Source organism: Sinocyclocheilus rhinocerous, unplaced genomic scaffold (assembly GCF_001515625.1).
Source record: "Sinocyclocheilus rhinocerous isolate Xijiao unplaced genomic scaffold, SAMN03320098_v1.1 scaffold748, whole genome shotgun sequence".
Lineage (NCBI taxonomy): Eukaryota > Metazoa > Chordata > Actinopteri > Cypriniformes > Cyprinidae > Sinocyclocheilus > Sinocyclocheilus rhinocerous.
In genome coordinates this window covers 254585-267705 of record NW_015650693.1, presented here as the reverse complement: position 1 = coordinate 267705, position 13121 = coordinate 254585, and the positions used below count along the sequence as shown (strand labels likewise).

At 34.6% G+C, this 13121-nt stretch overlaps 1 protein-coding gene across 1 annotated transcript; it reads right to left on the bottom strand.

Moving 5' to 3' along the window:
- Window positions 1-5346: 5346 nt before the first annotated feature.
- On the bottom strand, window positions 5347-12455 carry LOC107712172 (SLAM family member 9-like). The gene is made up of 4 exons (XM_016517326.1): window positions 12377-12455; window positions 7211-7540; window positions 6681-6980; window positions 5347-5492 (listed from the first exon to the last, which is right to left on the bottom strand). The coding sequence occupies exons 1-4, from the start codon at window positions 12453-12455 to the stop codon at window positions 5347-5349; spliced, it is 855 nt and encodes a 284-aa protein (XP_016372812.1).
- Window positions 12456-13121: the final 666 nt, after the last annotated feature.

Sequence of the window (13121 nt, the reverse complement as noted above, 5' to 3'; positions counted from 1 at the left end):
ATCGCTCCGGCCGGACAGGGCATCATCACAATAGGGTAAGGGGCATAACATTTCTGTCTCACGCTTGAGGTAATCGGCCAATCACAACGCACTGGATAGCTGGCCAATCACAGCACACCTTGCTTTTCAGACCGATGAGCTTTGTAAAAATCGACACGTTTCAGAAAGGCGGGGCATAGAGGAGAAACAATAATGTACAGTATGTGGAAAATAATGTGTTTTTTTTTTACCTTAAACCGCATAAACACATTTCATTACACCAAATACACAAAATAATGTTATTTTTAGCAACATCATATGACCCCTTTAAAATATCACTGTGAAATAAAGCTGTTAGAGAAAGAACATGTTCATCCAGTAGGTAGAGCTAAATAAGCAGTTACTACAGTAACATGACAGGATCTGAAAACAATACAAATATACACAAACCAAAAAACACTGCTTGAAACCCCTGAGATAAAAATAAAAAAAATCCAGTAATTTCCATTTAATATCACATTTACTTTCATAACCTTAACTTTCATTAAAAAAAATTTGAATGAGGATTTTGTGAGGGTTAGGTTTAATAAATATCATTATATTATGAAAGACCACCATTAGTATGAGAGTATGAGATATGCTATATTCAAATGTTTGTGATTCCTGTGACATAAAATATGCATATATCATTATGTTCACAAAATATCTGCACTAATACTTTCCTAATTTTTTGGGGGGATATTAGAGTTCTAGATGGTTGGCAGTCCTTCAACAGAATCACAGTTTGATCCGTGTCTCACAGCAACTCCTGCATACACCACATCAGGCTCCTCTTGAGCTCTCTGAAAGAAACACAAACACATGTTCACGTCACAAATGCAATTGCCAAAAACATTACTGACCATTTATGAGACAGACTGAAAACACATTTAGTATTTCTGATCTGGGGCCTCATTTATAAAATGTGCGTACGCACAGATTTGATCGTAGAGTGTGCGTACGCAAAAATCCACGGCAATGTTCATATTTATAAAAACGGTCTTTGGCGTGGAAACACGTCAGGGTCTGAGCAGACGTACGCACTTTTGTTTGCCCGAGTGCTGCAGGTTTTTGGAAATATAAGCCATTCTTGCCGCTTGTAAAAGATTTGGACATTGTCAGGTGCTCTTTTATAAGTCAATGACATTAATTAGACATCGTTTACAAGGCGGAGATCTGAAACTGTTCAGCTGCGCGCAAATTCAAGATCATTTGCGATTCATATTTCACATCTGAAAGAGAGGCGTACGTGCGTTTTCTGTGCGTATGATCATTCTATGAATCGCACAATGTACGCATATCTGAGAGATGATCGTAAGATCAAATTTAGGATGGTTTCTGCGCAACATTTTATAAATGAGGCCCCTGATGTGGTCCTGTTGTGTGTGTGATAGGTCATAACACACACACACACACACACACACACAAACAGAAGCACACATATCTGAACTCACACACACAAACACACACCTGACTCACCGCTGAAATAATACACACACACCGTACAGAAATACAATTTCTTACCGATTTTGGTGCTTTAATTTTGTAGAATGTCGGATCACCGTATGTGATTTCTTCTTCACTCGGAACTGTTTGAACAATAATGACAGATGTGTTAAAAGAACAAAACTCTGGATAAAAGCATTGTGTTTTCTGTGCAACACTGTTTTAGACTGTTTTAATATTAAACTATGGGCTGTTGAATGCTTGATGCTGATTGGTTGATGAACGTTCTAAGGCTGATCAATTTTAGGAAACGCACAGCTAAAGTAGTTCCAGACTGGTCTTTACCTCATTACAGTCCCATATCACTGGAACATAACATTTCTTAGTATAGGGGTAGTAATGTAGATTTTTTTTTTAAGTTAAATGTGCAGCTTCACTATAAGTATAGTCACAAATTACTCAGGTAATTCACACACACAGTCTATCATTCTCTTCTCCAATAACTGCTTAGTCTGCACATCAGTGGCTCAAGTCTAGTAGTCATAAGAAATAAAGAGCATGTTAATGAAAAAAAAACCTGACAGATGTCTTGAAATAAAACATCTGAAGAATGTCTTGAAGTGTGGTAACTGTAGCAGAATAATTGATGACAGACCGTTAAATTGAAATAATGAAATAATGCACACGTCACCACCACGGGTGTGCAATATTTTTTTTATTCATTCAATGCCTCAGAGTCAATTATTTCTTACTTAAAAACATATTTATCAGCATCACCTCAGCAGTAGGTAATACTTGCCCTCTTGGTCTGTTTTCCTGCAGATGCAGAAGATCCTGACTGCAGCTACAATCAACAGAGATCCAGCAGCAGCAGAAATCAACATTATGTAAAACAAGGATAGGCCCTGATCTATAATGAACAAAATGAAGCATCAATGTGCATTAATCTGCCAGTGTGATCTACAACAACCACAAGCCTTTATGAAATATCAGCACTATATAAATTGAGAGATCAGTTCAGTAAATAAATAGATATATGTCCACTGCAGTCTCTGCTGATGACAGGAACAGGCAGACGAGCTGAAAACATGAGAGAATATAGAAGGATGAATGAAGATATCCAAAGTAGATGAAGAAAAAAGTGAGGAATCAAGACTAATCAATAGTAAAGCATTTTAAAACAGAAAGAATAGTGTACTTAGCAAGCAGACGGCACTGTTAGTGAAAAGCTTGAGATGAATGATGTGTAAATAAAGCATGGGAATTTTAAAGGAAAATTTCACATAATATTTCTATTATGCTTCCTTTCCAATCAAGTTGTAATTGTTAAATTATATGCAGGAATTGTGGGGGGAAATGCTATTCAGCTGATTATGTGTACACAAATGCTATGTAATTAGCCCTTAGAAAGACAAAAGAGTCAGCAATGTTATTCCAGGTTTAAATTATTTTCATAAAAAACTATAGGCAAAATTGACCACTGAAGAAACACCCATAGCATCAAACAGGGTAGGCTAAGTAATTCTCTACTCACCATAGACAGTAAGGTTGAATGTGTTGAGCGGCGTCACTCTGCTGCTGTTGGTTACTTTATAAAGTCCATCATCGGTGGTTCTGGTGTTTGTGATGGTCAGAGATCCAGTCTGATGATCCAGCTTCAGTCTGCCCACGAATCTCCCATCAGCATTATCATCATAAATCCTGCTCTCATTGTGCTTCCCGTAGAGTTTAGCTATAAGAACTCTGTTGTTTCCAAATCTCCACGATATCTCTTCTTTCAGTATTTCAGAAAGATCAGTGTTTAGAGTGACTGAATCTCCCTCCGTCACTGATACTGACTTCACTTCATCACCACCAAGCACACCTGAAGAACAAACAGACATATTTACTCAGAATGTGAGGATTTACCAGATTTTGAGTTTTTGAGTTGTTTCCTCTCATCTCTTCTGGTTAGTCTTGGTCCTGTTCGCCCCTGCTGGTAGATGTTGGAACTACACTTATCTAAGAACACAAGGCAAACTCCTCAAGATGAAGGCCATTCAAACCTATTTGTGCATATACATGTGGACCAATGATAATATACACAATGAAACCATGAAAATACTTACCATTCAGACTCCATAAGCACAAACAGAAGCACATAAACATATCAAATATTTTCCTTGGAATTTCTCTTAATGGTTTCAAATAAAAGCAGTTCTTAATTTAGAACAGGAAAACACAACAGAAATTTTTCAACGAGCTGAAGAGGAAAGTGATGCTGCTCTGAGATTAAGCGGTTCCGTGAAACTCAGTCAGCGTGTACCTCAGCCTTGCTCACAGGGCATCTACTGAATCCGCGCTCCGAGTCTTCTTTTATCCTATCTAAACCGGACGCGCGCGACTCGACAAAAGACAGTAGAACCGATTATAAACAGCAATTCCCCAGTGGCTGCGGCGCAGCGACACGATGTTACTGTAGACTGATTTATCCTCAATCGGGCAAAGGTGATTTTTGTTCAGAAACCGGAGACACAAAAATTCAACAAGACCTTTTGCAGCTCAAAATACTGAAGTTAAATCATCACACACTGCTTAAACTTCTAATGGGTTTGTGTACAAATGCCTTTATACGGTCAAGCTGACTCAATCTGAACGTTTAAGCCGTTTATATTCTGCATTTTTTTTACTCTCAAAAATGTAGTCTGTTTTTGTCTTGTTCTATTTCATATGTTGTGTAAATTGTGTACGATGCATCTTTCATAAGTTATCTAGAATAAATTGTAGACTGCAAGGATGTGCACACTCCTTTTAATATTATATTTGTCAAATGAAATTACAAGATCATCAATTTATTTCTTTGACACCATCAAGATGAACACAATAAATGAAACAAATAAATGTTTGTTTTAACCATGTTTGTTTAACCTTTCCAAAAGCAAGTTTGTGTGGGCTTTATATATGAATTACAATATTAAAAACCCATAATGTTTTAAAGAAAAATGCACTGAAGTGATGTTTGCAATTAACTGGTTTTGGGGGGATGCATGCACTGTTGCTTAAGTCTCTCCTGGTATCAATTCTTCCATCATCCCTCTAATTTAAGTCAAGTTATTGCTAAATTTAAGACACATGCCAAGTCCTGAAATACTTCAGAGTAATTTATTGTTTTATTTCATAAGAAAGAAGCACAAACACCTTTTAAACATGCACTTGATCCAAAACAGCAATTAAAAATGTCTACTAACAAAAAACTAAATATTCTAACAAATATAAGTAATAATTTGTCTATTCAAAAGAACAGATTACCAGTTATTAAGGTCTGTCTGTTCACACTAAAGACGTCACAGGGGAGATTAAAGACAGACAAAGTATAAAAAGACAAAAGAAAACCAACAAGACAAAAACATTCACAATAATATAAATTTACTTACTAAAAGAGCACGCAAATGATATGAACTGAACATTAATCATGATTTACAGCAAATGTTTCATTAATAGCATCATATTATTCTGTGTTGTCATAAATATAAAAGTGAACTACATTCTTTCACACCCTACTAAACTATTAAAACAGGAATTTAAAAACTGCCGGCTACATCTTGTAACTCCAACACTCTGTCAGCAAACACAATAAGATTAATCTTCCTAATGCTTTTATTCAGATAACTACAGGTGCTGAGATCATTTTCTCACTGAGCGGGAGTCTTTGAGCCTGCCACCAATCTTACAATAATACAACAAAATACAAAAATATACTTATGACAGAAATATTGATTGTCTGATTAATCACAGTGTATATTGTAAGGCAAATTCTTTGGAAAGCTAAATCATTTGTATTGTGAAAAGGGATATACAAACACAACTGAAAAATAAAAACGAAAAGGATGAGATTCTAAAAGTCTAAAATGATGTCTGCTCTCTCATCTTCTGTAGAAGACTTCTGGATCTGATGTCATAAACAAGCACAGCAAAAGCAGCCACGCCCACCAGAGCAGAGAGAGCCAATCGGATCACCGCTTCAGTAGAACCACAACAGTGGATGTAGTCTTGTGAGAGAAGAAATAAGCAATGGTAAAATACTAATATGACATATACATATATATTACATCAGAGTTGAAAGCATTTTGTTCTGCTTCATATTTTTGTGGAAACCATGATACATTTTACTTTTCTGAATTCTTTGATGAATAGAAAGCATTTATTTGAATTAGAACCTTTTGTAACATTATAAATGTCTTTACTGTCACTCAGGCGATTCTAGGATTTTCATTTTAGGGGGGCTCAGCCCCCAATGAGGGTATTATATATATAATACATTTTTGACTAATGGGGTGGTATACTAAACTTATTGCAGTATTCCACTGTATTCCATAGATAGGTAGGCCTATAACATTTGAGTACTGAATAAGCCAAATACAAGTCTTCATGATCTCACACACACGCGCGTTTACTGTACAAACACAACATTTTACTGTTTGCATTTCTAGAAACAAACCCTCTTTCCTTAGCTCAAGTATGCAAACCTTTATGCCACATGCACTGGAATATGTATTACATTGAAAGTTACATTTTCAAAAGAAAATGACAACATGATCAAGTGGATAAAGTATGCGTTCATATGTGCTTCGTTTTCACTGGAGGAAACAGCTGTGTGGTGTGATGAGGGGTGAACGCAGTGAAAACTTAGGCTACAGTAGATGGGGGAACTGATTGCTCTGCCATGATATTTTGTAAACTGTATTTATGACAAAGAACTGCACAGATGCAATCTATCGATAAACACATACCTTTCTCGCTCTGCGCCGCTGCGGTCTGCTAATTGAAAAAGGAAGCGCTGAACGATGGCGAGGAGCCGATCGAAGTCTGCCGCCATTTTCATATTAAATTTAAAGGGGACTGCGGTGATCATGAATTTCTGTATGTTACAGTTTATGGAGCTAATTTCAAAATTGTAGGCTATAGCCCCCCTAAAAATGGCTTAGCGACACCCATGCTGTCACTTTTGATTAATTTTATTTGCCCTTGATGAATGAAAGTATTTTTAAAAGAAAAAAATTGCGTTTTTGAATGGTAATATATCATGGTTTCCACAAAAAATATGAAGCAGCAAAACTGTTTTCAACATTGAGAACAATCAGATATGTTTCTTGATCCTCAAATCATATTAGAATAATTTCTGAAGGATCATGTGACACTGAAGCCTGGAGTAATGATGCTGAAAGTACCTGAAGTACCTGAACATGGTTGACAGAGTTGAGTGTTGTTGAGATGTGTGGTCTGGTGGCTGATGGGATTGTTGAGCACACAGCTGTAAGAATCGTCCAGACACTCAATCTCCAGAGGTAGAGAGAGACTGATGCTGAGATCAGACACACTGATGCTGGACAATAAACTGTTTCCTTTGTACCAGGAGAGAGTCACATGACCCACATTCACCACTGAACACAGCAGCACACATCTGGACACTAGTGATCCTGATGATGATGATGAATTTTGCGAAGAGTTACTGCTGATGACAGGAACAGGCAGACGAGCTGTGAACATGACAGAATAAATATAACTCAATATAATATAAGTGTTGTGTTATTTGTCTGTTAATTGATATTCACATTTAATTAAAGTTGCAGAGAATGTGATAAAATGTTGATTAAATTTTTAATTATACTAATAGAAAAAAAATCCACAAATAATAATTAACAATCATTATTAAAGTTATTATAGTCAAAAGATATATATAAAAATAAGAAAGTAATTCTCTACTCACCATAGACAGTAAGGTTGAATGTGTTGAGCGGCGTCACTCTGCTGCTGTTGGTTACTTTATAAAGTCCATCATCGGTGGTTCTGGTGTTTGTGATGGTCAGAGATCCAGTCTGATGATCCAGCTTCAGTCTGCCCACGAATCTCCCATCAGCATTATCATCATAAATCCTGCTCTCATTGTGCTTCCCGTAGAGTTTAGCTATAAGAACTCTGTTGTTTCCAAATCTCCACGATATCTCTTCTTTCAGTATTTCAGAAAGATCAGTGTTTAGAGTGACTGAATCTCCCTCCGTCACTGATACTGACTTCACTTCATCACCACCAAACACACCTGAAGAACAAACAGACATATTTACTCAGAATTTGAGGATTTACCAGATTTGTTATTTTGATACAATTAAAAAAAAAACTAATTTCAAAACAACTTGCAAAACGTCACTAATTTCAATGAATAATTCAATAATGTGCAATAAATTAAATACTTTGATGTCTTTGGAAGAGAAAATACAAATTAACATCATGAACAAAGATATTTAAGCATATAAGTATGATAAAACATGAAAATGAATGACGTAAATATATGTATGATATGTATGTGGACAAATGATAATATACACTGAAATAAAACCATAAAAATACTAACCATTCAGACTCAATAAGCACAAACAGAAAAATATAAACATGTCATATATATTTTTTCCCATTTTGCTGAACGTTTTCAAATAACAACAGCTCCTAATTTTCTAACGGCTACATTTAAACACAACAAAATACAAACCACAACATAAATGCCATAACGTTGAGCGTTTTGTAATGAAGCAACAGAAGAGCTGAAGAGATGTACGAATACATTGTGAATAAACACGTTCTATGTTGGGGGCGGTACAAAAGAATTTAATGAAGTTCCCATATATATTTTTTCCCATTTTGCTGAACGTTTTCAAATAACAACAGCTCCTAATTTTCTAACGGCTACATTTAAACACAACAAAATACAAACCACAACATAAATGCCATAACGTTGAGCGTTTTGTAATGAAGCAACAGAAGAGCTGAAGAGATGTACGAATACAGTGTGAATAAACACGTTCTATGTTGGGGGCGGTACAAAAGAATTTAATGAAGTTCCAAACGTATAGGTTCGGGAGGAGCCTAATTGTTCAGTCCTGTCAATATATATATATATATTTTTTTTTTTTTTTTTTTAAGAAAAGGACAAGTGCAAACATACATCTTTTTGGAATCTAAAACTTCCAACAAGAGTATAAAATACATAAGTTCAATCATTTTGCATAGTTAAGCATTAAACAGAGAGAGAGAGAATTATAAATTATAATTAAGTCAATTATACATGAAAGATCTCATCACATTTCTAAATAAATGTATTATTATTAATTATTCTAAGTGATTTGATTAGGTGTTCTACCTCACATAGCAAATCTAGAAAAGTAGGCATTTTCTTAAGAAACCTTTGTTTGTGAAAATAAAATTTTGCTACAAGAATCAGAAAATTAACTGTAGATTCTAAGGACTTGTTTTGGTTTTCAAAAAAAAAAAACAAATAACATCCTTAATGCATAAATTAATATTAACTTTAGAAAAACAATAAGAACTCAAATCATTCCAGAAAAGTGACGAGATATTACAAGAAAAAAAATAAATGACAAATATCTTCACTATCATTTTTACAGAAGGAGCATATATCAGATACATCACAGTATTTGGACAAAACAGCATTAAAAGGGTATATATTATGCAGAATTTTAAAGTGCACTTCTCTCAATTTATTAGGTATGCAATATTTTTATGGCAATAACCATGTTTTCCTCCATCGAATGTAATCTATTATAGAACCCAAAATAAAAATTTCCTTTTGTTATAATTGAGTTTCGAGATTGAGAAAGCTGACGAATAAATTTGTTATTACATTCTTTTTGGATAAACGTGAAGAGAAATTCAGAAACTGTCTGCTAATTACTTTTTTTGTTATATGAATCCCCAGATGACTTCATTTTTAATTGGTATATTTTCAATATCAGTTTCCATAGTGTCGTATAAGCAAATAATTTCACACAAGTTAAGATAAATTAAGTTTGGGTCCCGAAGCAATAGAAAAAGCATTCATTGTAGTTAATACCAGAGAAACGTGCTCTTTATCCTTTAAGAATAAAATGGAATCATTTTCGGAGATTCGAATCTCTCTGTTAAAAATATTCAGGCCAACGAAGTTATTATTGTGGGAAATATCTATGGATAATGTTTCTACAACAAATAAGAATAAAAATGGGCTTAAAGGGCAACCCCGTCGGATTCCTTGAAGAATGGGAAACCTTTCGTGAATTTAACATTATACAGCTATCAATTTCTTTCTACAACATCTGAACAATGTTAATGAATTTTGAGAGGAATCCAAAAGCCTCTAAAGAATTTATAAGGAACTGGTGCTTTACAGTGTCAAAGGCCTTATAAAAATCAAAGAATCAGATATTTGCATCAGATTTAATCAAAGTTTAGAAGCGTGATAGGGTGCCAATTATCAATTACATCATTTTATCGGAGTATAGATTCCGATAAAAATTAGTCACAACATTTTCTATATCTTCAGGGCATTTAGAAATCGAATTGTTAATTAGCAATGAAGAGATGCTTTTTCTTTTACAATTCCTTTTCTCAAGAAAGAAGAAAAAGCTTGAATTTTTCTCTCCTTCAATCCATTTCGCTCTGGACCTAACAAAAGCACCTTTAACTATTCCTGTATATAACTGGTCTAATTCTAATTGCAAGGTTTTTAACTGATTACCTTCTGCACAGAAAGATTCTGTTTAAACCAACTAAATTATTAATATTGCTTAGCAAGTTGGTTTCTCCATCAGCATTAACCACTTTCAAGGCTTTAGATATATTTATAGCTAGTAATCTAGCTTTAAATTTAAAATATTCCCAATTAGCTCCATGTGACTCAAATTCATTTTTTGAAAATATTTCATTAGCCAATCCTTTGACCTGATCGCTAAAAATGTTATCTTTTAACAGATTATTATTCAGTTTCCAGTAACAACACAAAGTCTTCTCCCTGTGGTTTGTCTGCAAAATCATCTTAATTACTATGTGGTCCGAGAAAGGGGCATACTGGTGATTTACATCTAACACATATTGTAGTATCAGTTGAGAGATCAGAAAAAAAAGTATATTCTAGATTTAGAGGTTAGAAAACTATTACTCCAAGTGTATTCTTTTTCATTAGGGTGATAATAGCGCCATGCGTCTGTAATATGGAGATTATTACACAAAGAACAAATAATGTTATTACTGAGGCCCATTTTAGGAGGAAATCTGTCAAGAGAATGATCTAAAACATCATTAAAATCACCAGCAATAACAATAAAGGCCTGTTGATATCTATTTTTTAAAGCTTAAATTCTCCCCTGTAATAATGAAATTAGAGACTTGTTGGCAGAACTTAACCTCTTAAGACCCGAGAAAAGATTTTTAGGAAAAAAAATAGTTTTTTTCATGTCTTTACATTGTTTAGAGCATTAAAAAAATGTACAATTTTTTTTTTAAATAAATGATATTTCATTCATAAGTTATGCTATGTCCTTGGTAGAGGACATCGGGACTCAATTAAAAAAATTAATAAAAAGACGTGAATGAACATGCATAGGCAAAAACAATAGACTTTTTAAATCACCAATACATTTTTAGTTTTCAGGATTTTTTTCAGGATTGCAAAATGTGTGTAAAATGGCCATAAACGGGTTTTCTCATTATATACAATGTATCTATAAACTAAATCTAATTTGCATATTAATGTGTTTTTGGGGCAACAGTAATGAAAAAAGAAGTGTAATAATGGGAGTAATATTTGACAAGGTTTTCATAATAATATTTCATAGAATATTGAAACATCATTTCTTCCCTATTCATTTGTTATGTCTTCCAAAATGCTAATAAACATGCTTTTAGTCCCAGTGTCCTCATATGAGGACATGTATGAAATCAACGTCCTGTATCTCTGAAAAGCCCTGAATGTGCTCTGCACAGGACATCCAGACTTCAAACTGTGGCATGTATAGTCTCAGAGAAATACACCAAAATATAATGTCCTCATATGAGGTCACAGGGTCTCAGGAGGTTAAATTGTGACCATTACATATTATAAAAGTAGCATTATCAAATTGAGAGACAAGAATAACCAACATCTTCCTTCTGTAGAAAACAAAGATTCAAAAATATCTCCTTTAAACCTGTTGATCAAATTGAGAACACCAGTGGAGTGGTTATGACTAAAATAGGCATCATCATCCCACTGTGATTTCCAAAATCAAACATCACTCTCACAAGAATGAGTTTCTTGTAAGAGAATTAAGTCAGCATTCGTATAAGAATAAGGTTTTCCTTTTAGTGAGATCTCTCAAGCCACGAGTATTTAGTGAGATAATACTCAGAATTAAACTGCAGGTTTTGTATTTGCATAGAAGGAAAAAGAAAAGAAAACACAAAGTAAAGAAACACGGCAGGAAAGAGCAACTTGAATAAAAATAGAAACCAGAAAAATAAGAACACAGAGATTTAAGCTTACCGCTGTAAACTTGAAGTAACAAAGAGGTAGTTAAAGCTAACATATACCAGTAACTTAGGCAAAATTGCAAGTGTCTGGGAAGACACAACTTACATATGACAAAGGAACCACAACAGAGTAGCCTACAGAACTCTCACGCAGCTTCATAAAGGCAGTCTGCAATCAGAGCTCGTCAGGAGTCAGTTCAAATGCAGATGCTCCATAAAGATAGTTCTGATAGAAGAATCTGTCCAAGCACAACTCGAAATTAAATTGAATGCTGTTGCTCCTTGAAGGTTGTTTGTAAACGAAAAATACTGATCAAGTGCAACTCGTGTAGAATTCAAAAGCTATTGCTCCACAAAGGCACTCTACATGAAAATCTCTCCACGCGCAATTCAAAAGTTAAAATTTCAAATTACGTTTCTCCAACTGCGGAAAAGTAGGTTTTATATTCGCACCCTCGGACTTCCGCGTTCAACTTTCTAATTATATATGCAATAAAGTTAATTTTTGCAAATTCTATTCAGCGACATGATTGTCAACCAACTACATTTTTTCACAATCGATCAAAATGGCCAAGTATTGTTTTAATGGCATATTTACTTGCGAACGTCCGCTGAATGTCCAATGTAGTGTGGTAAACAAGATAGGGACCGTCTAAAAAGTTGTATTTTTTTTCCATTGTGTGCAAACAGACAACTACATTATAACCAACTACAAATCTACTAGCAAATATCACTCACATTATGTCTTATAAAGCTATAGATTTTCCTTTAGCAACAATACAATTTATAATTATTAGGAAATGGAAAAGAATGAACATGTACATGTAATTTGGTAACAATCCAGACAAGTGGAAAATCACATGTAATCTCCTGAACATAGTTAATGGCTTCATTTTACAACTGTTCTTATTTATTTATTTGCCTCAAAATGAACGAGAATTCTGTTGGTGTGTTGGTTTTAAAGGGGTCATATGATGCAATTTAATTTTTTCCTTTCTCTTTGGAGTGTTACAAGCTCTTGGTGCATAAAGAAGATCTGTAAAGTTGCAAAGACTAAAGTCTCAAATCCAAAGAGATATTCTTTATAAAAGTTAAGAGTCAGCCACACCCCCCTAAAACGGCTCGTTCGAACACGCCCCCACATGTCTACCTCACTATGTGGGAAGATTTACATAACACCGCCCAAATGTTCACGCAAAGAAAGAAGACGTAACTTTTATTCTCGCTGTAGTATTACTGTTGCCGCTGTCGCCATGTCGTGAAGACGCTGTGTGCTTCGTTGTGAAAGCGAAACTACTTTGTTTGGTCTTCCAAAAGAGGACGATATCCGCTTCCTCATGCCT